The 25,511-nt window shown below is 40.6% G+C and overlaps 2 protein-coding genes across 9 annotated transcripts; one reads left to right on the forward strand and one right to left on the reverse strand.

Moving 5' to 3' along the window:
- The first annotated feature begins 189 nt into the window (after positions 1-189).
- Positions 190-2,210, forward strand: BIRC5 (baculoviral IAP repeat containing 5). The gene is made up of 4 exons (XM_040059737.2): positions 190-355; positions 445-554; positions 725-842; positions 1,064-2,210. Exons 1-4 carry the CDS (start codon positions 242-244, stop codon positions 1,142-1,144), a joined length of 423 nt encoding a protein of 140 aa, XP_039915671.1. The 5' UTR covers positions 190-241; the 3' UTR covers positions 1,145-2,210.
- DZANK1 (double zinc ribbon and ankyrin repeat domains 1) lies at positions 2,131-25,510 on the reverse strand. Of its 8 annotated transcripts, none has more exons than XM_040059729.2 (22): positions 25,395-25,472; positions 24,977-25,123; positions 24,241-24,366; positions 23,448-23,601; positions 22,291-22,408; positions 21,818-21,911; positions 20,948-21,060; positions 19,779-19,864; positions 18,987-19,104; positions 17,986-18,099; positions 16,946-17,038; positions 14,988-15,110; positions 14,109-14,270; positions 13,282-13,510; positions 8,337-8,440; positions 7,117-7,185; positions 6,113-6,209; positions 4,785-4,873; positions 3,648-3,728; positions 3,001-3,128; positions 2,587-2,661; positions 2,145-2,353 (listed from the first exon to the last, which is right to left on the reverse strand). In XM_040059729.2, exons 3-22 carry the CDS (start codon positions 24,347-24,349, stop codon positions 2,233-2,235), a joined length of 2,277 nt encoding a protein of 758 aa, XP_039915663.1. In that variant the 5' UTR covers positions 24,350-24,366; positions 24,977-25,123; positions 25,395-25,472; the 3' UTR covers positions 2,145-2,232. The 8 variants fall into 8 exon arrangements, with proteins under 8 accessions (XP_039915662.1, XP_039915664.1, XP_039915666.1 ...); XM_040059725.1 differs by lacking the exon at positions 25,395-25,472 and adding an exon at positions 25,223-25,317; XM_040059728.1 differs by lacking the exon at positions 24,977-25,123 and having other exon boundaries at positions 2,131-2,353; positions 25,395-25,487.
- Position 25,511: the final 1 nt, after the last annotated feature.

Below are 25,511 nucleotides of genomic sequence, written 5' to 3' on the forward strand. Positions count from 1 at the left end.
TGAGCTGTGCAGCGACCGTAGCACTGAGAGAAAGGAGCCAAACACAGCTTCACAAAGTAAAACTTTCTTGGATAATAAAGGCGGAACCTCACCCTTCCCTCACAGGACAGCAAAACCAAAATGTTTCCCTGAGCTTGGATTCGTTGCGACCGAGAAAAAGGCGCGGTCACGGGCGCCGTGAGGGCGGTGGCCCCACCCTGCTCCCGCCGTGCCTCACGCGCGCCGCCATTTGAACGGGGCCATGGAGGGGCTGGCGGCGCTGCCCGAGGTGTGGCGGCTCTACTTCGCTTCCGTCCGCGCCGCCACCTTCCGCAACTGGCCCTTCACCGAGGGCTGCGCCTGCACGCCCGAGCGGGTGAGCGCGGGGCCGGGGCGGCGGGGCCGGGGTGGTGGGAGCGGGAGCCGGGCCGGGCGGGCGCTTGACGGCCTCCCCTGTGCTCGCAGATGGCGGCGGCGGGCTTCGTGCACTGCCCCAGCGAGAACAGCCCCGACGTGGCGCAGTGCTTCTTCTGCCTCAAGGAGCTGGAGGGCTGGGAGCCCGAGGACGATCCCCTGTGAGTACTGGGGGATCCCTCTACCTCCGTCGCGATCGGCGCCGTTCCGGCCCAGGGGAACCAACCGCTGGTGGCAGCCGAGGGGCTCGGAGGAGAGAGAGGCTGCGTGTGGCTCGTTGGCCGCTGCTGCCTTCTCTTTTACTTTTTCTTTCTTGTCGCCTTTTTTTCAGGGAGGAACACAAAAAGCACTCTGCGGACTGTGGTTTTCTTTCTCTTCAGAAGGAACCTGCTAACTTGACGGTGCAGGAGTTCCTGAAGCTGGACAAAATGCGAATGAGGAAGGCGCTTGTACGTACACTGGCTTCTAGTCTTTGGATTGTTCAGCTGGCCTCATTCCTTACCACAAGGCTTTGTGCAGAGTGCTTTGTTGCATCCAGGCTCAGGCTGGATTGGCTGGTGTACCCTTTCCTGGTTCTCAGCCATGCTTTATGTGGGATGTATTCCACATTTCCCTTGAAGCTGAATGATAGCTTAGTGGTAGACAGTAACATTATTTTTACTCTTTGCAGAAAAAAGAGATTTCTCAGAAGATGACCAAAGTTGAAGATAAAGCCAAGATCCAGCGTTGTAGTATAAAGAATCTGGTCTAGACTGCTGCAGTTTCATAGTTGCCAGTGACATCCGTCTTGTCCACATGTTGTGGCACTGCCCCTGTGACTTAATGGGTGTGTTTTCCTGAGGCTGCTTCCAGACTGGCTGTCCCTGAGAAGGAGAGAGAATTCTGCTTCACTCCTTTGAGTCTGTCTGGGAAGTACCTGGTGTTTGATGCATTGCATACATAATCCTTTTCTGCAGGGATTCTCCTAATTTTCCTGCTGTTTTTTTAAAGGATTATTACTTACGGATTTACTTGTTTTCTTCTAACTTTTTTTTTTTTTTTTTAATCCAGCTGTTTAGCAATATTGCTGTCTCATAGAGATACTGGTAGCTCTGGTGCTTAAACTTGTATTTCTGATAGGAGTTGACATGCATTTCCATTTTTGTACTGAATATACTGATGCTTTTAGATACTTTGGGGCATAGAAAGGGGAAGGAGTTTCAAAAATACTTCAAGGATTTAGGATTGTGGCTAATAGCATTGAGTTATACCACACTTTAGTGTGCCTGGAATTCTTGTAAACTTCTGTTTGTAGTTGGCTGCTGCCTCGTGTTGATGCATTTATAAATAAAAGTTGAAGGCAGAACAACAGAATAGTTTTACTTGATTTTCTAGAGGACAAGAATCTGACCTTTCCTGCAATGGGCTGCACTGAATGCAGTTTAAACATCAAAAAGGAAAATAAGGTCTTCAGTTACAGATTGCAGTGCTGTTGTTCAAGTGTCAAACTCTAGTAAGCAGTGTTAAGCATTTTAGACAATTCATAGGTATTGAAATTCATTTGTGTCTGGGAAGGTTTGATTTGTCCCTTTGTTTGGAAGAAAAAAATTTGCAGAATCATGTGCAGTCAGAGAGGAATTGTGCTCTGAACTACCAGAAAGGAATGCGGCAATCCTGGAGAAAATATCTGACTGTTGCAGGGCCCGAGGTGATCACACAGAGTTGTGGATTCTACAGACAGGACTGGACACACGTGATCAGGTGCTCCCAAAGTCAAAGAACCTTCAGCTTTATTTGGGGAAAAAGTTTGTTGTAATAACACACTGATGAGAACAATGTTCCTGTGTCTCATAAGTTTGTTCAATGTTCTCTATCCAGACTTACTTGGAACAGTGAAATAACCTTATTATCTCCAGCTGCAACAGCCAAATCCAGTGCTGAGTGCCCTGCTGCGTTCTTCTTTTGCACGTTGGCATTGCAGCTGTAAATACAGAACACATTGGTTTAAACTGCTTAATGCATTGCAAGTAACTGCACTTAATGATGAAGTGGCTTGTAGGTGAATGTTGATGGAGAGTAACTTTGGAATTTCTGGATGCTACTTCCCACTGGGACATAGGGCAGGCTCTGGCCCTCCAGTGGTGCCAAGCAGGTCTGTGCTGGCAGGCTGGGGGGGAGCCTGCAGCTGAGCTGGAGCTCAGCCACAGCACCTACCATAACAGGGCTCGGATGCACTCCTCTCCCTCCAGTCCCAGCAGAACTGCCTCGTGGAGAGCTGTGTTGTTGTGCCTGTACAGGAGGAATGAAGAAATGCACTTATTACCTAAGGAAATTTAACAAATAAAACTTAGGAAAATTAATAAGAGGATACAGAACACACTAGAAGTGTGGTAGGCTTTGGTAGGTACCATATTGAAGTGAACGGGGAAAAGAATTGAATAGAACAGTACTTTTATAACAGAAGTTATGAGAAATCTTCAAAGCTGGCAACTGGAAGAGAGAGTGTGCATACTGATTGAAAGGAGCACATTTGTGGAGGAGAGGTGAGGTTTAGCTCTCACTAAAACTCAAGCATGTGTAATTTTTTTCAGTGAAACTTGGACAGAGCCGAGGCAGAGGATCACTTACGGTCCTGACTGCTGGTCAATGTCAGCCCCTTTCTGCACGAGAGGGGAGATGGCTCCTGTGTGCTTGTTCAGGACAGCAACTGTGAGGGCAGGGCGCTCCTCCTCACTCAGGGAATTGGGGTCAGCTCCCTAGAACAGAGCAGAGGCAAAGGGGGCTGGTAAAACCATACAGACTCTTCAGCTTCCACCTTGTTTTTGTATTATGCCAATTCAAGTTGGCAAATGGGCTTCATGCTCCAGACAGAGGTTCAAAGTGCGTTATTTTCCTTTCTTCTGAAAATGTTGGTCATCTAGCTCAAAGTTAAGAGTCCGTGTGTGTAATAGTAGCCAAGTAAGATCCCAGAGCAGAAACACAGAGATGCTTGCTTCTGCTATACAGAGGACTTGATCCTAAATTATAAAACTAATACTTTGTTTGGCTTTGACAAACCCAGAGAAGACTGTCTTAATCACTGACTGAATAGAAATTTGAGAACATCTATAAATGTAAAGCAGGCCCTATCTTCTCTAAAATGCTCTTTCAATCTGAAGACTGGTATTGTAAGGCTGTTGCCTAGTAATCATCAAGTTGAAGTTGCATTCCAGGCTAAATTCATGCAGTAAACAGCCAAAGAGTTGAAAAAGGAAACTTCAGCAAGCATAACTTACATCACTGAGCAATTGTTCTATGAAGGAGATTCTTCCTTTCCCAGTTCTACTCAGTTCATCCAGCAGCTGTCTGGACTCTGGCTGTGGAGACACAAAACAGCCAGGAACATTACACACAGGGAAAATACAGGTAGGTTGGCCAGATTCCGCCTTGGAATGAAAGTGCAAAATGCACACAATATCATGAATTTTATGTATCCGAGCCTTGTTACTAATCGCTGACTTCTTTAGGAATGTCTTTCTGAACCTGAGCAAGTGTTGGGTAACCCTGGCTAATATCTCACTACTGAGGTCTTCATTCAGCAAATGTGTCTGCTGATGAGTCACTTTACGTCACGCAGCTCTCCAGGGCTATAAAAAGATCTGCGCAGCACAGTAAAATTAAACATGGGTATATGTTCAGGAGTAAAGTTTGAAGCTTTCAGAACTTGTGGAAGTATTTTGATTTAAAAATGTGTATGTTTTGCCTCAGTGAAATTACTTTACTACTAAATCTTAACAAACAAACAACAAAACCTAAAACATTTTCCTTTTATTTCTTCCCAGCTTTCAACCTTTTCTAATTTTGAAAGCTCAGTCACTTGACCAAACATTTTTATCTCTGGACTCATATCACAGAGCTCTGTACCTTCTCCCACATTTGACCTGGCTGACTGATCCAAGCTTAGATTAATGTATATTTCCCTTTTGAAATTGTCCATGTCACTACTGACAATCCCTTTAGTAGACAGTTCTTTCAGGAAATTTGATCTCCAGTGGAAGTAAATCCTTGTTTCTTGAGTTAAACTAGGCCTCTATGGAGTCAAATGTTGTAAAGTCAAGGGAAAATGACAATACCTCCATATGCTTCTGAAAAAAATTGGTTAAGAGAATCACTGCAACATTCCTTAGGCCTGATGCAGTATCAAAATTGTATGGGTTCAAAATGAGAGAAAATCTAAACTCTTAGTAGAAAAACAAATTAATTATTTTCAGTTCTGAACTAAATGTCAGTTACTGATGTTCAGGTTTTATATTAAATTAGACTTTTATCCCTTGCCCCCAGTCAGAGTGTGAACCTTTCTAATTGAATGCCCAGATACTCTGCTTCATGCTGCTCTATAAATCTTTTTTCCTGTATTTGCAGAAGATACTTACAGAGAGCTTATATTCCTGTTCCATGAATGTTGTTGACTTGGTTCTCTTTATTTTGCCTCTTGAGTAGAAAAGATTATGATCATCTCTGCCTACCAGAGAGGAAAACAAGTGTTAATTCAAAGCAAAGTCTAGTCTCCAACTAGAACTTGGAGGAGAGATCTGGAAATAATTTATCCATAATCAAAGCAGTATTTATCAGTTTCCCACATGAGAGAGTAATGAAATATTTGTTGCAGTTCATACTGGTTTTAAGCAGTGGTTTGCACAGGTCCTAGTGCAGTGACTGCCTCTTGCCAAGCCTCAGACTGGAAAGCACAAAGTGGATGAAACTTACATGTGAATTAAGTATGTCAAATGATGCTATAGGAATTTCTGAATTGTAGTGCTCACTTTACAACTGGTTGATTTAATGAAAATCTAAGTTCAATATGAGATGCCCAAAATGCTGAGCTGTTAATGACATCAGTGGAAGATGGCAGTTAAATAACATCTCTGCATGAATGTATTTCATAATTTCTTATCTCTGCCAAATATGGCAGAGCTGGCAGTCCTTGGCAAAGCTCAGAAGTAGAGATAATATTGATGTTTTTCGTTCCTATTGTAAAAGAGTATGTGAAATATCTAAAGTTACAGTGCTATAATAAAAACACTGCTGTGACCTGTGGCTGCAGTTCACTGGTCTCCTCAGCTCTCCAGGGATGAAGTATTCCCAGGAGTTTTTGAGTGAGTCTGTGCTTAAATCATGTTGGAATTCTGGAAATTTAGATTTTGAGTTTTTAGTATATAGTAATACATGTGAGTCAAGATGGAGGGCTTTGGGTGTTGTCTGAGTCCTTCTTCTTCACCTTCTTCCTTCTTCATGGGTTTGGGTGGTTTTCTATAAATGGGTGAAAAAGGTCGGCATTGTGGGCCTTGGGTGGTCATTATTGGGTCAGAAATATAAATAGTATAGGTGTCACCTCGTTATTGGGGGTTATCGCTTAAATAACCTTGGAAAGAGAAGCACTCCATTTCACCTTGTTTCTCTAACTTGCTAGTTAGAGCTCACAGCTCGTGAGTCTGTAAATAGAGAAGAAATAATAAACATCCAAGTCTGAACTCAAAACCTAGTTTCCCGTGTATTATTCATCCTGATCTTTGCAAGGAAAAAAAAGAAGTGAGAACTGCTACAAAATCTCAACTTAGACACATTTTGAGACTTAAAAGATCAACCTAAATAGTCACAGAATGTTTGTCTGCCTTGGCGTCTAAGCTTCCAAGCACTACTTCTGTATTCCTGACTGCTGTATTTATGGTCTACTGTAAAGACGGGGGGAAAAAAATCTCACCAAAATTAGTCTGACTGCCATCCTGTTCATTTGTGACTTCTGTTCCAGCACTCAGGTAATCGTTGCTGAACTTCACTGCTCTGTTAGGATGAATAACCTGTAGAATCATCAAATGCAGGCAGTTATTAAGATTATTATGTAATGCTGCTACAACCTTAGTGGCACAACACTGTTGCATTTGGGAAAATACATAGGCTTTGAATATCAGTGTCAAATTACCACAAGTCATTATCATATGTAATGGAACTCTGTTTTGAAGCAAAATTATGTAGCAATTTTTTCTGAACCTTGTGTTAGGTATTTCTTTTGATTTAGAAAAAAAGTGATACCACCTCACTTAATAAAATGAAGAGTCTCATCCACATGCAAGTGTTTCTACCACTTGAGAAATTTCACTTCTGAAACAATGTGATACTGCTTTTCAGTCCTCACATGGCAAGGTAAGCTTTCCAAGATTCCACACAAGAGACAGTCTTAATTTTGGATTTTTGAAATGGTAGATTTTTGTCTTTGAAAAGCTGGAAATGTGTACGTTGTGGTTTTTGGAACATGGTAATTCTTAAGATAGAGATTCCAGATGTTGAATAGAGTTAACAGGAACTCTGACAAAAGTTATCTCCAAACCATTGAAATTACTAAGCTTAGTTTTTAAGAACATGCTTTGCAGGCTGAAGAAAAGCAGGGTTTGAGATCAAAAGCTAAGGGGTGCTAGAATCATCAAACAGCATCAGCTGAAAGAGGAAAGTTAATACTAATAGCAAACTAACAAAATGTGAGATGATAGCACCATAACCATGAAGTCTGGCTTAATCAGATAAGGATACCTGTTCATCTAGCTCCAACAGAGACAGAAAAAGATTGTTTTCTCTGAAGTGATAAGTTAACACCTTCTGAACAAAAGCATTTCTTGTTTAGACTTGAATTTAAAATATATCAGCATTACACTGCTCTAGTGACAGCTTTAGACCAGCTGCCTCTCAACAGGCCCCATCCCATGAACTGACCTTGTTAATAGCAAAATTCAATGTAATAGTGACTTCATAGTCATCTTCAGAGATGGTGGCATAATTAATCTAGAGGGAAACAGCAGCCATTAGTATGTCTTAGCAAAAAAACGCACAGAAGTACTTTTAGGAATAAGTCTTGTTGATGGTGTTTCTTGTGCAGCCAATGCACAAAATCACACATGTGGCTTTTGCCTGTTTGTGATATTGTACCAACACTTCCCATATCAATGAGAAAGGGGCAGGTGTTTTTGGAGTTTCTGGAAATTTCACAACAACTGAAATGCTAAGTGAATCCAAGACTGTAATGAGGCTGCATTTCATGAATGTTCAGTCATTCTCCACTGAGATTCTGTAGCTGCATAAAAGGCTGTGCTGTTCTTGGGACTCCCAGATCCAGGAGAACTGGTGGTTGCTTTAGTGACACCAGACTGGAGAAGAACAGTCTGTATTAAAACTTGGGTACCTTTGTGTATCAATTCCTTGAGACAGTACTGCTGGCAACAAGCCTATGGAAGTGTATAAAAATGAGTGCACAGAAGATTATAAAGAAGTGGAATGAAGATTATATTGCAGCTGGTTGACAATTTTCAGGTAAGGTTGATTATATTTCTAATCCACACGAAAAACTGGAAAAGTGGCATTAAACTCAGACAGTTGGCATCTGCTTTGAACCATTTCTGTTACTTTTGGGGGCACTGCTTTTAAGACAACAAACTGACAAAAGGCCAAGAAGCAGCAGGAATAGCCTTCCCTATGCAATTTTTTATTCTTCAGGCCTATCCTTTTGAATCCTCTAGCAGAGGAAACAAATTGCAATGAATTGTACCTCAACTTATATAGTTGCACTGCAGCTTCTGAAGATCCTGGTGGACAATAGGTTTCAGTGGATATAGAAATCAGGTGCCAAGTATCTACTGGAGTATGTACTTCTTAGGAAGGAGTCCTTAGAAGGTTTCCACCTTACTATATAAAAGTAGCTGAGTCATTTCAGCCCTTAAGTGAGAGAATAGGAATTGCCATTGGAAAAAAAGCAGAAAAAAGTATTCAGGAAAAGAGTGACCAAAAAATGGAACAACCAAATGAGATAAATGACACATACAAACAGGTCAACATCTAAAGAAAAGGGAGACATTTATTCTTCCAGTGTTTATGTAGCAGCCCCATTAATCCTTTCATGACCCGCCATAGGAAGATATTACTCACAAGTTCCTTCCTACCTTTCCCATTTGAGGTTCTCCAATCAGTGTTCTGAATTCAAGGCTGTTCTGGGCATAGCTTCTAACATGAGCACAAACATGATCCAGCTGTTTTCTCCAGTAACCTGTTCACAGGGAGTTAAGCAGGAGAAAAATCCTTAAAATGTGATTAACATTCCTTCTAGTCAAGTGATGGAAGATTTAAAAATAGCATCATTTCACAGAGATAAAAAAAAAATCTGTAGAAAATTCATCTAATCAAGAAAATGAGAAGGAAAGTTATATCTTAAAACGCCAGGTGAAACACTGTTTTATCCGTAGTTATAATTCATTCTTAGGGCCCTCTTTTCACAACAAAGCCATGTCTTGGAATGATCCTTAGGAGTCCAAACTGGTCCTGTGTGAAAGGAAAATTTCACACTATTCCAGATCATAAGAAAAGAAAAAAATAAAATATTACAATTAAGCAATTATGTGTTATTGAACTTATTTTTAGTTGATTTGGGATAACTGACAGGGAACAATAAGCCAAATCTGAAAACTGCAAACACAGAAACTAAGGACACATAACATTTTGGTCTGTGTAAATTTTCCTCCAAATAAATTCCTTCTAATTATATATGTGAGAGCATATTAAAACCTTAAGAATTCCTGCTCTTTTGCCTGTCAGGATCTCTGGGACAGCATCAGCATTCCTTTATGCTGATAGAGGGCACAAAACATGAGGGGCAGAATGTGCCTGGATTAAAAACTCATCTTAAGCCACTTAGAGCTTTTGCACCTCCTGTCCAGGCAATTCCAGGTTACATTTTGTTTTAATCTGAGAAAAAACCAAAAGGACTTGTTCTCATTTTTAACTGATTATTTTAAGGATCTGGCTAATTTTCTTTTTTAGCATCCCCCTGGTAAGTACAGGGCATGATTCATTTTGTTGTAAATAAACTGTGTAGGCTTGGTAACGTCATTTAACTTACACAGTGCAGCTGCTCTGACCTTATCCTTTCCTTCATGGTAAGTGAAGCTTAAAACAGTGAAAAGAGACCAAACCAGAAGAAAAGCTCTGGCTTTTACAAGACAAAGCAGGGGCACAAGGAGTCTTGTGCTTGGAAGATTCAAGGTTGAACTGGTATCACAAACCAACAAAACTTACTTGTTAAGCAGCTTGAAATGAATACAAAAAGAAGGATCCACAGAAGAACATAAATTGTCCCCTGCTGTGGTCTCATATGCAAAAACTAATACAAGTTGAAAGTAGTATTTAAAACATCTAAAATAAACTACTTAGTGAGTGATCTCTCTGTGGAAGTCAGTATTATTTGCAATAAAGTGGTTCATAACTAGCCCAGATCCCCAGATTTTATCTGAAAAAATCCAGATGGCCAGGAACATACACTTGCATGGTTGGTGTTTTATTAGGTCTCAAAGGATTTTTGGCAGCATTGATGGAATACTTGAATCCATGTTGCCAATAGCAGATTACACCTATATCACACTGATTTTACTTTTGCTACAGTAGAAAAGGGAAATCTTCTTTGTAAAGTTTACCTGGTAAATGTCTTAGCTCCTGTTCAAAACAGACTACAAGTGCAGCAAAAAAAGAGAAATACAGTACACACCATAGGATTAGTGTTTTCGTACTGCTCTTTTTTTCCCCTTTCTTAGCTGTTTAGTATTTTTTTTAATCTCCACATATGAAAAGAAGGTTAGTTAATAGTTGATATGGTCAAGAAATAATAACTTCCACCATTTTATTTAATCACTTGTATTCAAAAACTTTTACATCAAATATCTGATCCTATTTTGATTGAAGAAAGAATGGTCATATTTGGCATATATAGACAAGATTTGCCTGAGTGACAGTACATAATCTTGTTGATACAGATAGTTTCAAGCCATGTATAGAACTCAGCATGAACTGACTGTAAGAGATACTTATTGATTTATGGAATGAAATAAGATCCTCAGTCCTTGGCTGGATCTAATGGAGAATGTCTTATACAGTGCAATTTCAACAAAGTTACCTCTGCTAAGTAGATAAAAATGAAAATAATTGAAAAGCAGCTCAGAATTTATTCCTGACCTTTACCAGTGACAGCAGTTCTCACTCACAAGTCAAGAGCTGTACTTCTGACAAACAAATATTCAGTGTTACTTTGCTTCTTTCTTGACACTATTAGGGGCCAATCCTTTCTTATCTCTACCTAAATTAAGATCCCTGACATGCTGAGTCAAGTCTTGCATTTCCTATAGTGATGCCTGAGATAAATGTCACATTTCAGAGGAAGGGAGGAAGAAAACAGATTTCCCCAGTTATTATTTTAAAAATCAGAGTCCATCTGAATGCATACAAAGTCAAAATAGGAATTTCTAACATTCACTAGCAACTTCTACTACCCAACAGAAAATTAATTCTAGTAACAGCCTGAGGGGTTGACTATCTCATTGCTGAAGAGTCTCGGTTTTTTGTCCCGAGATTCAGGTGGTTTTAGAGTCTTTTTGCCTCCTGCAAAGCCCTGAGCTGGACGCAAGAAAGAGACGGAGTCTTCAGGTTCTGATTTTTCAAGGTTGCGCGCTTTGTTTATTGTTTCTTATCTTACAATTTTCTCAGTGCCCAACTAAGATCTGTGCAGCTGCTCAGGCATCTGACAACTCCCCCTGCACTGGGCTGTCGCTGTCTCTTATACTAATTGTTACGTACTCTTTATTTATCATTATTTGCCAATACCTATCACTTATACTAAACAGGTCATCTCTACTTTGACCCAATCTCCTTAAACTACTTTGTGCCACTGTCACTACAGAAAATGGAGTGAAGGAAGAAGAAAGAAGTAAGGGACAACACCCAAAATTCTCCATCTTGCTCCCACCTACTTCCATAGTAAAAACCCAAACCCACTGTTTTTCACCCTGTGATAAGCTAAACTACTGTCTTTCACACTCTTGTGGCCTGTAATTCATCTTGCAGTGTAGGAAGCCTCTCCCTGGACTGGAATCAAAGCCAGTGTCTTCCTGGGCTCTGTGCCAGGGTCCCTACCCCCCTGTCCAGGTCCAAGACCCCTCTGCCCAGGTCTCTGACCTTCGAGGGCAAACAAAGGAATGCCTTGGACTCCGACAGAAGAGAGCTAAATGGGAAAGTGGATCTAAAAGAGTAACTGCTCCTCCAAACCAGGGTTTGGCGCTGTAACAATTTTAAATTAACTCATTCTATGGATTGCCCAACTGGACTGCCCTGTGAGATTAAAGACAATTTTGCCCACTTGTAGGTGTAGAAGAAAGGATTACAGGTGGCCTTGCCCCTGATAAATCACAGTTGTACTAATTACCAGAGAAGAGGAACAGCCTAGCCCTTACTGAGTTTATCATGACTAATAAAGGTAAGTATGATAAAAGGGGTGGGTTGGTTGGTCAGAGGGAGGACTTTGAAGAAGGAGATACTGAAGGAGGACCTGGAGAAAGAACACCTCAAGGAGGGAGATACTGAAGGAATGATCAGAAGGATTGAAGGACTGGGCAAAACAGAGAGAGAATCACCGCTGTGAGGTCAGTCTTGGTCTGCGGTTAGAGCCTGTTGTTGAAACCTGCAGCCATAGTCTAGCTAGGTAAAAGCCTGCATTCAGATTCTGCAAACTAATATATACAGTCTTTGTTTAGCAGGCAATTACCAGCAGTCAGAGGCTGCAAGGGCAACCTACAGTAGGAGCTTGCTGCAGCCAGAGTCACTGAATAGTTGCAGTCAGGATGGCTGAGCTGTAAAGAGGAATAAACCAGGACCCTTTTCATGCTGTGATAAACACGAAGTCTGTGTATTGGCTCTTTTCTACCTTTTAATGAGAGGGGTGCTGCAACACCCACTGAGCCATTTATTAGATCCCTAATTAATACTGATGGTTGGTCTTTCAAGGGTTTGGGATCCAGAAAGCTGAAGATTTCTCAAGATAGTAAAACTAAAACTTCTAAAAATGGCAAGCATTTAATGACAGCAAACAGTCAAAGTCATTCCACAAAGAACAAAAGTGACCACAGAATTCACTGTGAAAGAAAGTTGTCTGCAGTACTGGTACTGCTTCTGCTGTAGTCTGTGGGAGGAAAGACTTCAATGAGTGATCTTTCCATAATCCTACAAAGAATCCTTTCCTCTAGTTTAGTTTTATTTTGCTTCTGAAGCTTCTGTAATTTATTCCACAACAGCACCCCAAACAAGTTCCTCATGTAGACAAAGCTTCATCATATTTTCAAGAGCTCTGACCTGCCCCTGTGTCTCAGAGTTTTGTTTATCAATATCCCTGCAGCTGCCATCACAGCTCTACCTGAAGTTCACATTGCAATGGCTGGGGAGGATCCTGGGAACTGGGAGCTGTTCAGTGATTTCCAATTCAAAGACAGACACCTTCTTCCAGTCCCGTGGGATCTGAAGAAATCAAACTGCTGCCAAATTAGTAAGGCTGTGCAGGGCTCAGTAACCCCAATTTTGATATTGCTGATAGCTTTCTTTTAGCTATTGGTGGAGATCAGTGATTGAATTCTAAGGCAGTGCATTTACAAGTGACTGGTGGAAACACAGACTTGTAAAGATGTAAATCAGTGTCCTACTGATGCCATATTCCATAAGCTATAATATTTTCAAGAAAAAGGCAAGGTCATTTGTGACCTGGATACGCAAAGCAATCACACGGAGACGAGAGATTTTCACAGGGCAGAGAGTTCCTCCAAGCAAGCTCAAGGCTGAGCCAACTGAGCCAGTTTCAATTGTTTTCAATAGAAATATGCAAACAAAGGACAGAGAATGAAAAACAAAGGATTTGTTTATGTTACATATGTGGGAAAAGGTAGAAACTGCTCCTAATATTGTACCGTAGCTAAAAAGTCTGACTCCATTTTATGAACAATCAAAAGTCTTTAAAAAACTCAGAAAAACCAGGGTGACATCCATAAATAGTTTAGAAATCATAAAATCAGAACTTCTAACCTTTTCCAGGACTAATGGCTGTCAGGAGAGGCTTACGATCACTCATGTTTTTCCCCTTTTCTTTTTGTGAAATCAGCTCAAACTCCTTCTTTTCCAACAGTTTGCTGGATGGATAAAACAATCCAATGGTTTGGGTTCCTTTATCTTCTTTTTCTGTTAGTGCTGACCTTGATTTGGGAAAGGAAACAGGACAACTTTGCCAGGCAACTTGAGCTTTTAATTGTTTTGCCTGTGGGTGGTGGAGAAGAAGGAAAAATGTAAGTAATACAGATATAATTCAATGGCTTACAAGCATAAGAGTACACCAAGTTGTAAGGGAACGAAAAGCTAGCAGGAAGAATAATTAACAATTTTTAATTGTTACAGTCTCTAACAACAATGCAACTTATCACAAATATTCAAGCAAAATCCAAGTTCTTCATGACTGCCAGGGTACGTGGATGCTTTTGTAGGGCAAGAACTGGCCTTGCTAAGTATTAGGCTCTTTATTGAAACAGTTTTAAAAAACTACTCCATTTGTGTGAAAGAATATCTCGTATCAGCAGACCACAAAAAAATTCACAACCAATAAAATAAAAGTACTTAAAGAGCTAAGACTTTTGAAAGGCTGATTGTTTCACACTTCGCCATTTAGAAAGAGGCTGGATCACGGCTATGGGCTGAGGCTGCTATTCAGCAGAAAGCAAAACTAACATTTGGGTCTTCCTTGTGCTCCCAGCTCATAGCATTGTCCCGAGGAAATGAATGGACCTGTGCTGATCCATACCCCCAGTGGAGCAGCCTCTCAGATGAGTTCAAGCCTGGCTTTGTAACACTGTGTGTGGTACCTGAGAGGATCCCAGTGAGTCCCCAGGATCCATGGGACTACCAGGAGAGCTCTGTCTGGATGGGGGCTCTATGTAGACACCACAGGACATGCAGAACCGAGCATAGGGCTGGTTGCTGGTACCACACTTGGAACAAGTAAAATAGGATGGAGGAGGTCCAGGCTGTAAAGTTCAACACAACATTTGTCACTAGAGAAGCATAAGATGAATTACTCAGGAATGATAAGAGCAGAAGAATGAAACAGGAAGTAAAGTACCACCATGAGTGCCCTAGTACAGTACAGGACTAATGGTTATTTATGCATATGGGGGAGTGTTGTTTCAAACTTTATATGCGTTCAGCTCACAAAGAATAAATTCTTCTTGAGTGTGATCTTGGGTAGAAGCACTGTACAAGGGGAAATTGTTTACATTGGTTGTAACTCTACTGAGCAGCAGTTAAGGACTTGTCCTTACCAAAGCTGAGGACTTCAGTCAAAAAAATTACATGCATCATCTCATATCTGGTAATTGCCTGGTGATTATAGCCCAGAGTTGTGATGGGAAAACTTGCATTGGGTCAGATTATACTTTAACCTTTGGTGGTTAAGTTACTTTGCCTGAGCACAGAGCCATTGCACTTCAGCTGATGCAATGATCTGGTGCTTGTTGACCCATGATAATTTGTTTGTAACTCTAAACCCTTGGCTCACTGACTGATGGGGGCGTAAGGATGTCTTCTAAGCCATTCATTTCTCCATACACAATCCTCTCTGCTGTAAGCAAGTATCTTGATAATAACAGTGTTTACTGACTGACAGGAGTTTTGCACAGAGAAGTGTGACATTGCTGCAGAGTAGCAGCAGCAGGTTTGTTCTCATAGACAGCAGAAGCACGTGCCTTGGCTCCACACCAGGCACAGAAGCGGGCATTGCTCTGGTTCATGCCGTTGCATTTTGAGCACTGAGCCATCTTCCTTTGCTGGCCCAGGAGAGGTGGGCAGGAGTCTCCTCCAAACATGGGCTGATAAAACAAAACAAGCATTAGGGAGGAAAAGCCTAATAAGGGGAAAGAGGAAAGCAAGCTGCTCTCACAACATAAAGTAATACTCAGCCTAAAAGAATTATTGCAGCTTAAAATGAGCAACAGAGTGACTTGCATCTAACTTATAATCTTGTTTTTCATTACAAAACCATGGTAAAATGTAGCATTAATTAATTTGAAAATATTTTTAGCAGAACTAGCACCAAAAAATAAAAACCTTATTAATCATGTGCTTTTAAGCTGAGTATTTATGAATAGGGCCCTATGTATCAGTACGGATGAAATTAAGATTGAGGCTTCTCTGCTGAAAAACTTGTATTTTCAAATCCAACACACACTTTTTTTTGTACCTTTCTTTTTAGTAGTATGGCAGGGAGAATGTGTTCAGGCAAGGAGTTTCCTCACAGTTTGGAATTTGCTGCATAAATATTTTTTTGCACTCTTTTGCCTTGTGAAAATTATATATTACCCAACTTTTCTACAATTAACTCATATGAGTAAGCAAAAGAAGACAGGTTTTTCATCTGAAACTTCTAGAGCTTAAGAACAGATCCCAATTAGGACAAACAGGACTTAAAAATGTTTTGTTATGTTTTGCCTTAAGGCTTATGCAGTTTATTTTCTCTACAAGTCAGGAATATGAATAAGGGACAGAACCCAAGGAAAATTATTTTGATTACACCATAACAACAAGTAAGCAAACACAATATAATCCTGTTTTGTGGCCTGCACTGTAATTTGAATGTTGTAATTTGGGGGTTCAGTTGGAAAATAAAATTTACAAAAGCAGTCTAATATGTTCAAAATATAAATTATTCAATAGCCATTAATAACAATATCAGCACTATTTATTTAAAATACTATTGTTATCACTTATGAATCACTATCATTAGTAAATTTTCTGATTACTATTAATAATTCTTAGTAAGCATTTAACTTTCTCAGCTAATACAGGTCTCACATTCAAGTCACATGCCTAGCTACATATACTACATACTATCTACACACATATCTGTATTCAGTGAAGCGGCCAAACATACATTTAACTTAGGCAAGTACAGAATCCTACTGAAATTCACTTTGAAATGACACTTATGTGGTTATACAAGAGACTTTTGCCTCTAGCTACAGACAGTTTTAGAACTCAGGATGTTAATCATTATAATCAAAAGATTTTAACTTGCAAACCATTATTGTTCTATCATTTTTGTATTTACCACAACCCGGAGAAGTGAAATTTACCAGACATTTTTCATACAAGACTTTTCAGAACTGAAAATAAAGTTCTTCTAAGGAACCAAGCTAAACAGGGAGTTCAAACAGAGCTATTTTAGGGGTAATATTTCAGTGCTTTTCTCATCTCTGTGCAGAGTCACAGCCAAATACAAGCATGCTAACTGTATGCATGTAGGAGAAGCAGCAAGTGGAGATAAGAAAAATAATGTGAAAGTATATTCTAGTCTCAGAAAATAACTGAAATCAGTGTGACTGATGTTCCTGATGTATATACTCAACTATTCTACTGCAACTGAAAGTAATCTGGACACAAACAAGACTCCCTTGGAGTCAAGACTACCCATTTTCTAAGAGCCTTCCGAGCTTTCTCAATGGCATTCAGAATCCTGACTTCCATGTCAGAAACTTGAAGGTATATGAGACACCTTTGCGGTGGAACTTCTGTGGGAGGACTGGGCCTAAATATGACACTGGGAAGAGAACCTCTGCTTTGGTGACATGGGGATATGACTTCAGTTTTCCAAAGATAAAGGATGTTCTGCTGTGGTTTGATTCACTCAGTGTGACTGAAGTCTTACCATCTGTACTTTAGGCAGTTTGCTCTCACAAGTCGCACAGTGTTTGTGATGAAGAGGATTTCCTGTGCCACACATCTGACAAATGACTTTACCCTTTTAAATAGAGAGAAAATACATTTTACATGGTATTTGAAAACAGTCAACAAAAAGACAAAGAAGAAGACTTGATCTTACAAAATGCTGTGATTATTCACTCCTGTAGATAGAGGATAGCATTCAAGTCTGGGCTGTTTCACACCTTAGTTAGGCCATGTTGCCTGCTCACCACATGGGGACTATTTTTTTTTAATTATGGTATAGTTTTCTCAGTTTTCTCAGGAGATTCATTATCAATATCTCCAGGTCTTTTTATACTCTGGTTTGAGTTTGCTTAGTCACTATACTCACATAAAACAGTGCAGTACCTGCATAGAAAATTATTAATAATAATATAATACCATAATACTATGAGGTGCCTTAAAAGACCTCTGGTGGTGAGTTGACCCTGGCTGAAGGGCAGGTGCTCACTAAAGCCCTTCTATTACTCCCCTCCTCAGCTAGACAGAGAAGAGAAACTCATGAAAGGCTCATGAGTTTAAGGGCAGGGAGAGATCACTCACTGATTACTGTCAGGGGAAAACCAGACTCATCTTGGACAAAGTCATGAATTTAGAACCAATCAAATCAGAGCAGAAAAATGAGGAATTAAACCAAATCTCAAAAAACCCACTGTCCCTCCTTCCTGGACTTAACTTTCCTCCGGATTCTGTCTTCTGCCTGCCTCAGCAGCACAGGGAAATGGGGGTTAAGGTCAGCTCATCACACATTGCCTCTGCTGCTCCTTTGTTCTCAAGGGAAGTATGTCCATGTCTTTCTTGTACTGGGGAACCTTTAATCTCTTTTTCCATTCAAGCTGTTTTTAATCCCACAAACTCTTAAAGCTGTCCATAATGTAATTATACAAAGCCAGGTTGGATCAAAATATTTTCAGTTATGTCAGCTGTTATAAAAATGCATACCAGGAGTTAAATCATTATTTTGTTTTACTTATTCTCAATTACCTTTATGCAGGTGTTGGTTTTGGGCTGCAGCTGTGGAGCTATTGGTGACTCACAGATAATGCAAGTGGGTGTTTTCATTGGCACAAGATGTCTGCATTCAAGGCAGGGTGCCATCTGAAGGAAAAGCCACATCACAGTTATGTAAAGAATTACAATGAGATCATTAAGATTATAATGAAATTTCAGTATTTTTCTGGCTGGAGTCTACATCAGCAGCAAGGTCACTGGAAACATAGCAATTGACAGCAACATATGCTGATATTGATGCTTAAAGATCAAAGGATCACTATTAAGACATATGGAAAGAGAATGCCAGAAAGGTATTAAAGTAATTTTCAATAAAATTAAAATGTTACTATAAAATATAGTAGGACTGGCAAGGTGCTGTGGTCCTTGAGGGGACCTGTGAGAAAGCTTTCTTTCTGTTTCCAAGACTAAAATTACAATCCTGTTATTCCACTGTCATCCACTTCATACAGGTGATTGAAATTCTCCTAATTATGAACCAAATCTAAAGAGGTGGTGAATCTCAGTCATTACGTAAAATTACAGTATTGCCCAGACCAGACAACTTTCTGATGATACAAGAAGGGAAACACACCACTGACTTGTTAGATCAGGTTATTATCTCTTGGGAAGAGCTTATGGAAGATAGTTACACATACCACTTGATGCAAAAACTTGATGCATATGCCCACACATGCCACCATTTAAAGTTTCAGGGCTGGTACTGTTGCCTGACATAGGCAAATAATTCACTTTGTCATTGTCTTCCTTATTAGAAGATATGGCACTTAAAGAAATCTATGGTCAGTTTTGCCAATTGTTGGAGAATTTAATTAGGTCCAGTGCTAAAAGCATTGAGCAGAACAAAGTAATTAGAGCAGAACTTTCAAATGAAAGTGTGAGTAGGTAGCAGGTTTGCCAGCATTGACTGTAACCTGCAGAGGCTGTTGTTCTCTCCAAGGATGATGTGTGGATTGCTATGACGTTTTGCTGACCTGTAGTCCTTCGGGGAGTGGGAAGCACTGAACTGGCACAGGAGGGATAGGAGATCCACATTTCTGACAGAAGTGAGCCAAGGGCTCACACAGGCGAGGGGCAGAACAATGTGCACATCTGAAAATAAGAGCAAACTGGCTGAGCTTGGTTTAGTATTACACTCTGCATAATAATGAATAATCTGGAATTTGTTGTGACAGGACTTAGGCCACTGATTTCACAGTTGTGGTTTCCAAGCTGTGGTGCAACATCAGACCGTGCCCCAACATCCATGATATGGAGTTCTGAACTCTAAACAGCTTTGCAAGCTAGAAAGTTCTATGGCTACTATGGAGTTTAATACTTTCTTCCTCATCGTGGGACGTAAACAGGTCTCCTGACAGGCAGTCTGTGTCAAGCCTCAGTGCTGCACAACAGGGAGCCACTGATGTCGATCACAGAACCTTTTCAATACTGATAAACATTAATGTTTTGGGAGACTACTCCAGTGAGCAGCATTCACCTACAGCACTGAGGGTGTACTATAATTTGAAAAGACAGTTTATCCCCTGATCCTGTGGGTGTTAGGAGTTTTTTTTAAGGGAGATAAGACAGCTGATAACTGGAAGTTGAAAACTACATTTAAGAAACAGAATTTTCAAGGTCCTACTTAGATTATACACTCCAGTTATGAGCCAGTGTATGTCTTTGCCTTCCTAATTTTTATAGAGGACCACAGTATTATCAGCTTGGTTGCAAAAGGCTCAGACCCTTTCCAAAGAACAAATATGTTAAAAGGAGACGTCACTTACTTAAGGAAATCTGTTTCACTCTGGATCCTTGACACCTGTGTGCTTGCTAAGCTTTTTTGGCTAGTCACTGCAGAGGAACTTGCAAACTGAAATAGAGGTAATTCTTTAGGCTTTTGTAAGGAAATATTTGCAAAATGCATATAAAGATAGAAAAATCAGCTACAGCTGTAATTTGAAATAAACTGCACTGAAATGCACTGCTTTGAGGAGTACTTACTATCCTTGATTCCCCCATTAGCTGCATTAAGGACTGTTGCTGTGTGTTATTTGGTTTCATATTGTATTTCATTTTTATATTGGGTTTTATAATGGTTTGTTCTGTACCCCCCTGTTCCCCTGGAAAATGTAATATCCTGAAGTTTGTCCCTGCCATTCCCCCAGCCCATCTCACACATTGTTCCCAGTCCCTTTCCTGGAAGGTAAACCAACCCTGTTCCACTCCTTGATTAGGTTTAGCCCCTTCCCTGGCTATAAGCCACAGACCATGCGGCTCTCTCTGTCTTGATCTGGGGCTCTTGATTCGGGGCTCTTGACCTGGGCTAGGGCAGGAACACAGAAGAAAGACTGAATGAAGCCTTGGTTTCACTCTCCAGATCAAGCGCAAGACCTCCTCCCTTGGCTATTGATGGGGTCTTGCTCTTGTGCTAAGGGAAGGTTCTCGGATGCCTCCTGGCTTTTAGGACCCTGAGGAAACTCCTTCTAACTGTGGTTTGTCTCTTGAGCTAGCCAGGGCGAGAACGGAGCCGGGAGCTCCGTGAAAGAGACAAGCCACAAAGGACACACAGCTTCTTCCAATAAAAATAAATCAATGCCTTGCTATATACTCCTACCATAACATTATTGAATATTGAGTTTTAAATATTAACTTGCCAACAAACAGCAGTAAGAATTTGCTAACTGCAGTTTCAGAAATGTATTAGAAGAGAATTAGTAGGAATGCAGTCAGTGTTGATTTCCTTTGCCAGGTTTTGTGTATACTGACAACTGTGTCCTGCTTTGGGCATTCCTGTTCTAGTGCATCGTTACCGTTACATTTAAATCAGGACTGTAGAATTCAGGCAAAGGCATTAATAGCTGAGAGAGATCACAAATCTTCATCTCCTCCGCTTTTAGACCTCTGTCCTGATGACAGCCTTGTACAGTTTTCTTCAACCTACCCCTTTGCTCACCTGCAATGACTCCATTGGTTGTGCTGAGAAGGACTCCTCTCTGTATTCTGTGGCTTCCAGAGGACTGGCAAGGAGGAGAGGTCCTTGAGGGGACCCATGAGAAGGCTTTCTATCTGTTTCCAAGATTAAAATTACAATCCTGTTATTCCACTGTCACCCACTTCATGCAATTAATCTATCTGTGAACGTGAATGTTACATACTCTTGCTAAGCATAATTAAAAATGCATTTGGCATCCACATTTTGGGTTCAAATAAGCTGCATGGAATTATGGGAAATTAAACTATAAGAAACCCCACACATCTCTGACAGAGCTTATTTTTTGTATTTTAATTTATTTACAGTTTTCTTCCTTCCTGCATGCCCAAAAAACCCCAGCTCCTAAGAATAAATTAATGAGTAAATATTAACATAATTTCCTGCTCTAAAACAGTCCCATTGTTGTTGCCATGGAATAAGAAGCTTTACCTACAGAGAAATCTGGGTGAAGCTTTCATTTCCACTGTGTATTTATTTTGGAATCTTTCTGCAAGCAAACATGAGTAAAGAAACTCCAAAAGGGATTTGCAATCCCATCAATTTAACAGCATTTTCTGGCACAAAGGGAAATACAGACAGGGCCTTATTGTGTTGCTGAGAAATGAATGGCATTTTAATATGATTTTAAGAAGTCATGTGAAATGTATGGAGGGTAAATTTTGTTCTCTATTTGTATTGTTGAGCAATTAAAACTGGAATTTCCAGAGGATGTTTTGTCTTCTGACAGGATTTTAAAATTACCCCCATTTTACAAGTGATAGAACAGGGAAACTCCACACCATTTTCTGCTAGAACAGAAGACTATCTCAGTTTTATGAAGTTATACTGCACCTTGAAGGTCTCGGGGCGTTTCATCCCAGGCAGGCTTGATTTCCACATTCAGTCTATTCTTAGGTTTTGTAGTAAATGTTCCACCTTCCTTATTCTAAAACGTAATTCCATGTGAATTCCAAATAAAATTTTTGCTTTTGCTCTAATCCTCTCTTGCTGTAGTTATTTGTTAAAATTTTACAAGTACATGCTTAAGGTATTTATTTTCAATGCAAGTATTTGAAAAGCTTAACGTATAAATGTTTGGGTTTTTTTTAATATTTGACCTCAATTAGTCATAAAACACTACTGGGCAGGGGGAAAACTGTCCCCTTGAAATTTTAATATTACAAAAAGGACCACAGCAGCAAAGATGGGCAAACAGAGAAAATAAGATATGTGAATAGAATTGGCAGTCAAAGCTTAATCTCTAAATAATATAATATATACAATGTTTTATACTCACACAAGGGGTTACAATTTCTAAAACTTACCTGTGTGGCCATATCTTTTAGGAAATTCTTGTCATCATCTTCAATAGGGAAAACAATGTTTGGTTGCTGGTACTCCACCACAAACACCTTCGTCACAATTGAACTCTCCCTGTAGTCTCTGAAAATCAATAATCACAAAGCTATGAACCTGCCCCAGACCTGTGTGCTGCAACAAGAAAATCACTGATGGATGTAGCTTATTAGGAGGAACATCCCTTCCAAGCTTGCCAGCCATTATTGCAGTAGAATCCTGAGCAATATTTATTTGATTAACCAACTGTCATTCTCTAATATCTATTAAATTACAAAAGTGGATTGAAATTGCTGTAAATGCCCAAACCACTCTTTCATGATTTATTGTCATTACAGTGATCCCTGAAAATGTCTTAATAAAACCAGACTGGAAACAAGTGTAAATCTAGGTAGTAATAGCAAGAAAATAAACATAGGCCTAGGTTTTGTGTGTTATATAATATTATATTCCAGTGCAGACACAAGCACAGGCTGGCAGCAGGTGCTGCTAACAGGGAACAGCAAACACAAATGTCCAAGCGGAGTGGAAGTTTCATCTCCTTTGGAAATAAAAGATAATGCAAGACAGTACAGACAGAGAATTTATGTGTCCTCTCTCTGTCTCTAAGCATGAAATTAGTTTGGACAAAGTCAGTAACTGTGCAGCAAAATCCACTTTTCTTTCTATGTATCATATTTTTGCTTCATCCAACACTGTACTTTAATTGTGAGGTTCAGCATTCTGTGATCCTTTGGGAGAAATGAAGCAAATTCCTGGGACAACCAACTTCTACAAATCTACTGAACAACTGGATGACCCCAGAAACACCACCCTGGTTTCTCCGGTGTTTCTGATGATTACATTCCAAAGGATAAGCTCTCAGGACAGTACATCATTGGACACCTGGAGTCCAGGAGATAACATCCAAGAGGTAATCCAACCACACAAACTCTTGACAGATAAAGATTATCCTGAGAAAGCCAAGTCAGTGCTCTTCATGAGGATCATTTAGATTGCAAACTGCCTGGGGAAAGGCTCATCTCTCACCTGCAGGGTATGGAGTGCTTTAAACAACACAAGCAATGACAGGGATGATTATCCCTTGCCAAAACAGGACTAAAATAAAACAAAACAGAAAACTCACTTTGTAACTGCCAAGGCCTTGACCATTATTTTCCCCACTGGTAATATGATAGGACCCTTATACTCCAAAGTGTTACACGCCCCATAGCCACGTTTCCTAATAAGTTCTGGTTTACTTCCATCCAAAGTGTAATAAATAGAGGCCCCAGGTGTATCTGAAAGAAACAGAAAAAGTAATTCCTCAGATTGTAGGCAACCTTGGAACAACAAAATACTCACTACTGTGCTTGATTTTTCTTACATAAAGAAAATAAAGCAATTCCATAAGTGACCAAGTGTTTGAAATGAAAACTGTTTCTCCCACGAAATACCAGCTGCTCAACAAACGCAATTTCATTGTAAGCAATATTTCTGACAGCAAAGTATCTGTGAAATGATTTTGCATTTGAACATTGCAGCAGCTTGTCCATTCCAATGACAGAAAGGGTATCTTCTGCCACAGCAGCAGGTGACAATACAAAAATTGTAATGACAACATTGAGAGTGAGCCTGGCACATGATTCTTTCAAGCCGTTTTTGCAGCCAAAGCAAAATGCAACAGCTTAAAAGTTTGGCCTTGGTAGCAATTAAGACTGCTAACGAATTTAACTTTTATGTCAGTAATATTGTTTGGATGCATAAAATTGCATGCAAGTACACTTGGTGCATCAAACCTGTTGGTTAATTTTGTAAGTTTCTTAATGAAATTCATACTCCAAAAATCATAATTAAATGTGAAAAAAGTATAAAGTCCAAATATTTCTAATGGACACACAGGTAAAGGTTTGAGATGGAGTTAAAGCTCTTGTTCATACCTGATTTTATTTCTATGAGAGTATTTGTGTCTATTTCCCGTTGAGCTTTCCCTGGAGGTGGGATTCGAAGTGGGATGATCTGAGGAACTGAGACAGAGCCAGCTGTCATTTTTCTCAGCAGTGATCCTTAAAATAGAAAAGTAAAAAGGCAGACAATCATTTTCCTAACAAGAAGAATGCACCGAGAAATACAAACTTTTAGCCTGACTCCTTGTCTTTGTCTCTCTTAAAAGAGAGAATACTGGATTCACAGTCACCCTGTGACTGTGATTATGTGTGTTTGAGCTAGAACAGCTTTTGCACCATATGTCAAAGATACATGGAAGGAGTAAGGAACTGAAATCTCTGCCCTAATCATGTCAGCATCATTCCACTAAGGCCACCTGTGTAAGCACATGATGCCCTGCAAAGGACTAAAGAAAAAGAAGCTATTTCTTAGGCTTATGCCAGTTATCATGTGAATCAAGAAAATATCCATAAAACAGGTGCCAAACCTGATTTATCCTGATGTATATAGTCATTATCATGTCATGCAATTCAGGAATGAAAAATTACATTTGGATACAGGATGACAGTTTACAAAACAAAGAGATGTACTCCAGATCTTGGGGATTGATGCTCAGGGCCAGGAAACATGTCTGTGCTACAACGATGTGGTTTTGTAACCAACCCTCCAGTGCTCCAGAAACAACTCTTATGCTACTCATCAATGGAGGCAGTGAGGGACACTCCCCACCTTCTCTGAGCGATCTGTCCCAGTGCTCAGTCACGCTCACAGGGAAGAAGTTCTTCCTCACATTCAGGGGGAACTTCCCGTGTCCCAGATTCTCTCCGTTGCCTCTTGTCCCATTTTTCGGCACCACCAAGCAGAGCGTGGCCCATCCTATGACACACACCCACCAATCATAGGCGGATCAGATCTTTACCTGACGTGAGGGGGCTGACAGCCTTTCCCTCACGCTCCCACCTGCTCTTGGCACACCTGGAATCAATGGTACGCAGGGCTCCGCTCCAGCCTTTTGGGATTGCATTCGTGGCGGGACGCACCCGACCCCACCAGCACCCCGGCGCGGCCAGGCCCTGCTTGATGCCTCTCCACGGCGTGGCCCCCACACCTAGCCCCGCTGCATCCCCGCTGTCCAGCCCCTGCTCACCCCGCTGGATCCGCTGGATTCCCCCCTTCCCGTTTCCAGGGACGCCACGCGCCGGCCGCTTCCACCGCCCATTGGCCGTTGCGTAGCAGCCGACCCCACCGCCCCTTCCGTCGCGCT

This window comes from Hirundo rustica, chromosome 3, assembly GCF_015227805.2.
Source record: "Hirundo rustica isolate bHirRus1 chromosome 3, bHirRus1.pri.v3, whole genome shotgun sequence".
NCBI lineage: Eukaryota > Metazoa > Chordata > Aves > Passeriformes > Hirundinidae > Hirundo > Hirundo rustica.

Excerpts from the sequence above, each read along its gene's own strand:
- BIRC5 (XM_040059737.2), top strand. The coding sequence starts at position 242 with ATGGAGGGGCTGGCGGCGCTGCCCGAGGTGTGGCGGCTCTACTTCGCT. Across the intron at positions 356-444 it reads GCGCCTGCACGCCCGAGCGG|ATGGCGGCGGCGGGCTTCGT; the intron begins GTGAGCGCGGGG and ends CTGTGCTCGCAG. Across the intron at positions 555-724 it reads GAGCCCGAGGACGATCCCCT|GGAGGAACACAAAAAGCACT; the intron begins GTGAGTACTGGG and ends CCTTTTTTTCAG.
- DZANK1 (XM_040059725.1), bottom strand. The coding sequence starts at position 25,271 with ATGCAATCCCAAAAGGCTGGAGCGGAGCCCTGCGTACCATTGATTCCA. Across the intron at positions 23,602-24,240 it reads TCTCATAGAAATAAAATCAG|ATACACCTGGGGCCTCTATT; the intron begins GTATGAACAAGA and ends TGTTTCTTTCAG. Across the intron at positions 14,271-14,987 it reads GTGCCTGGTGTGGAGCCAAG|CCTGGACCTCCTCCATCCTA; the intron begins GCACGTGCTTCT and ends TGAACTTTACAG.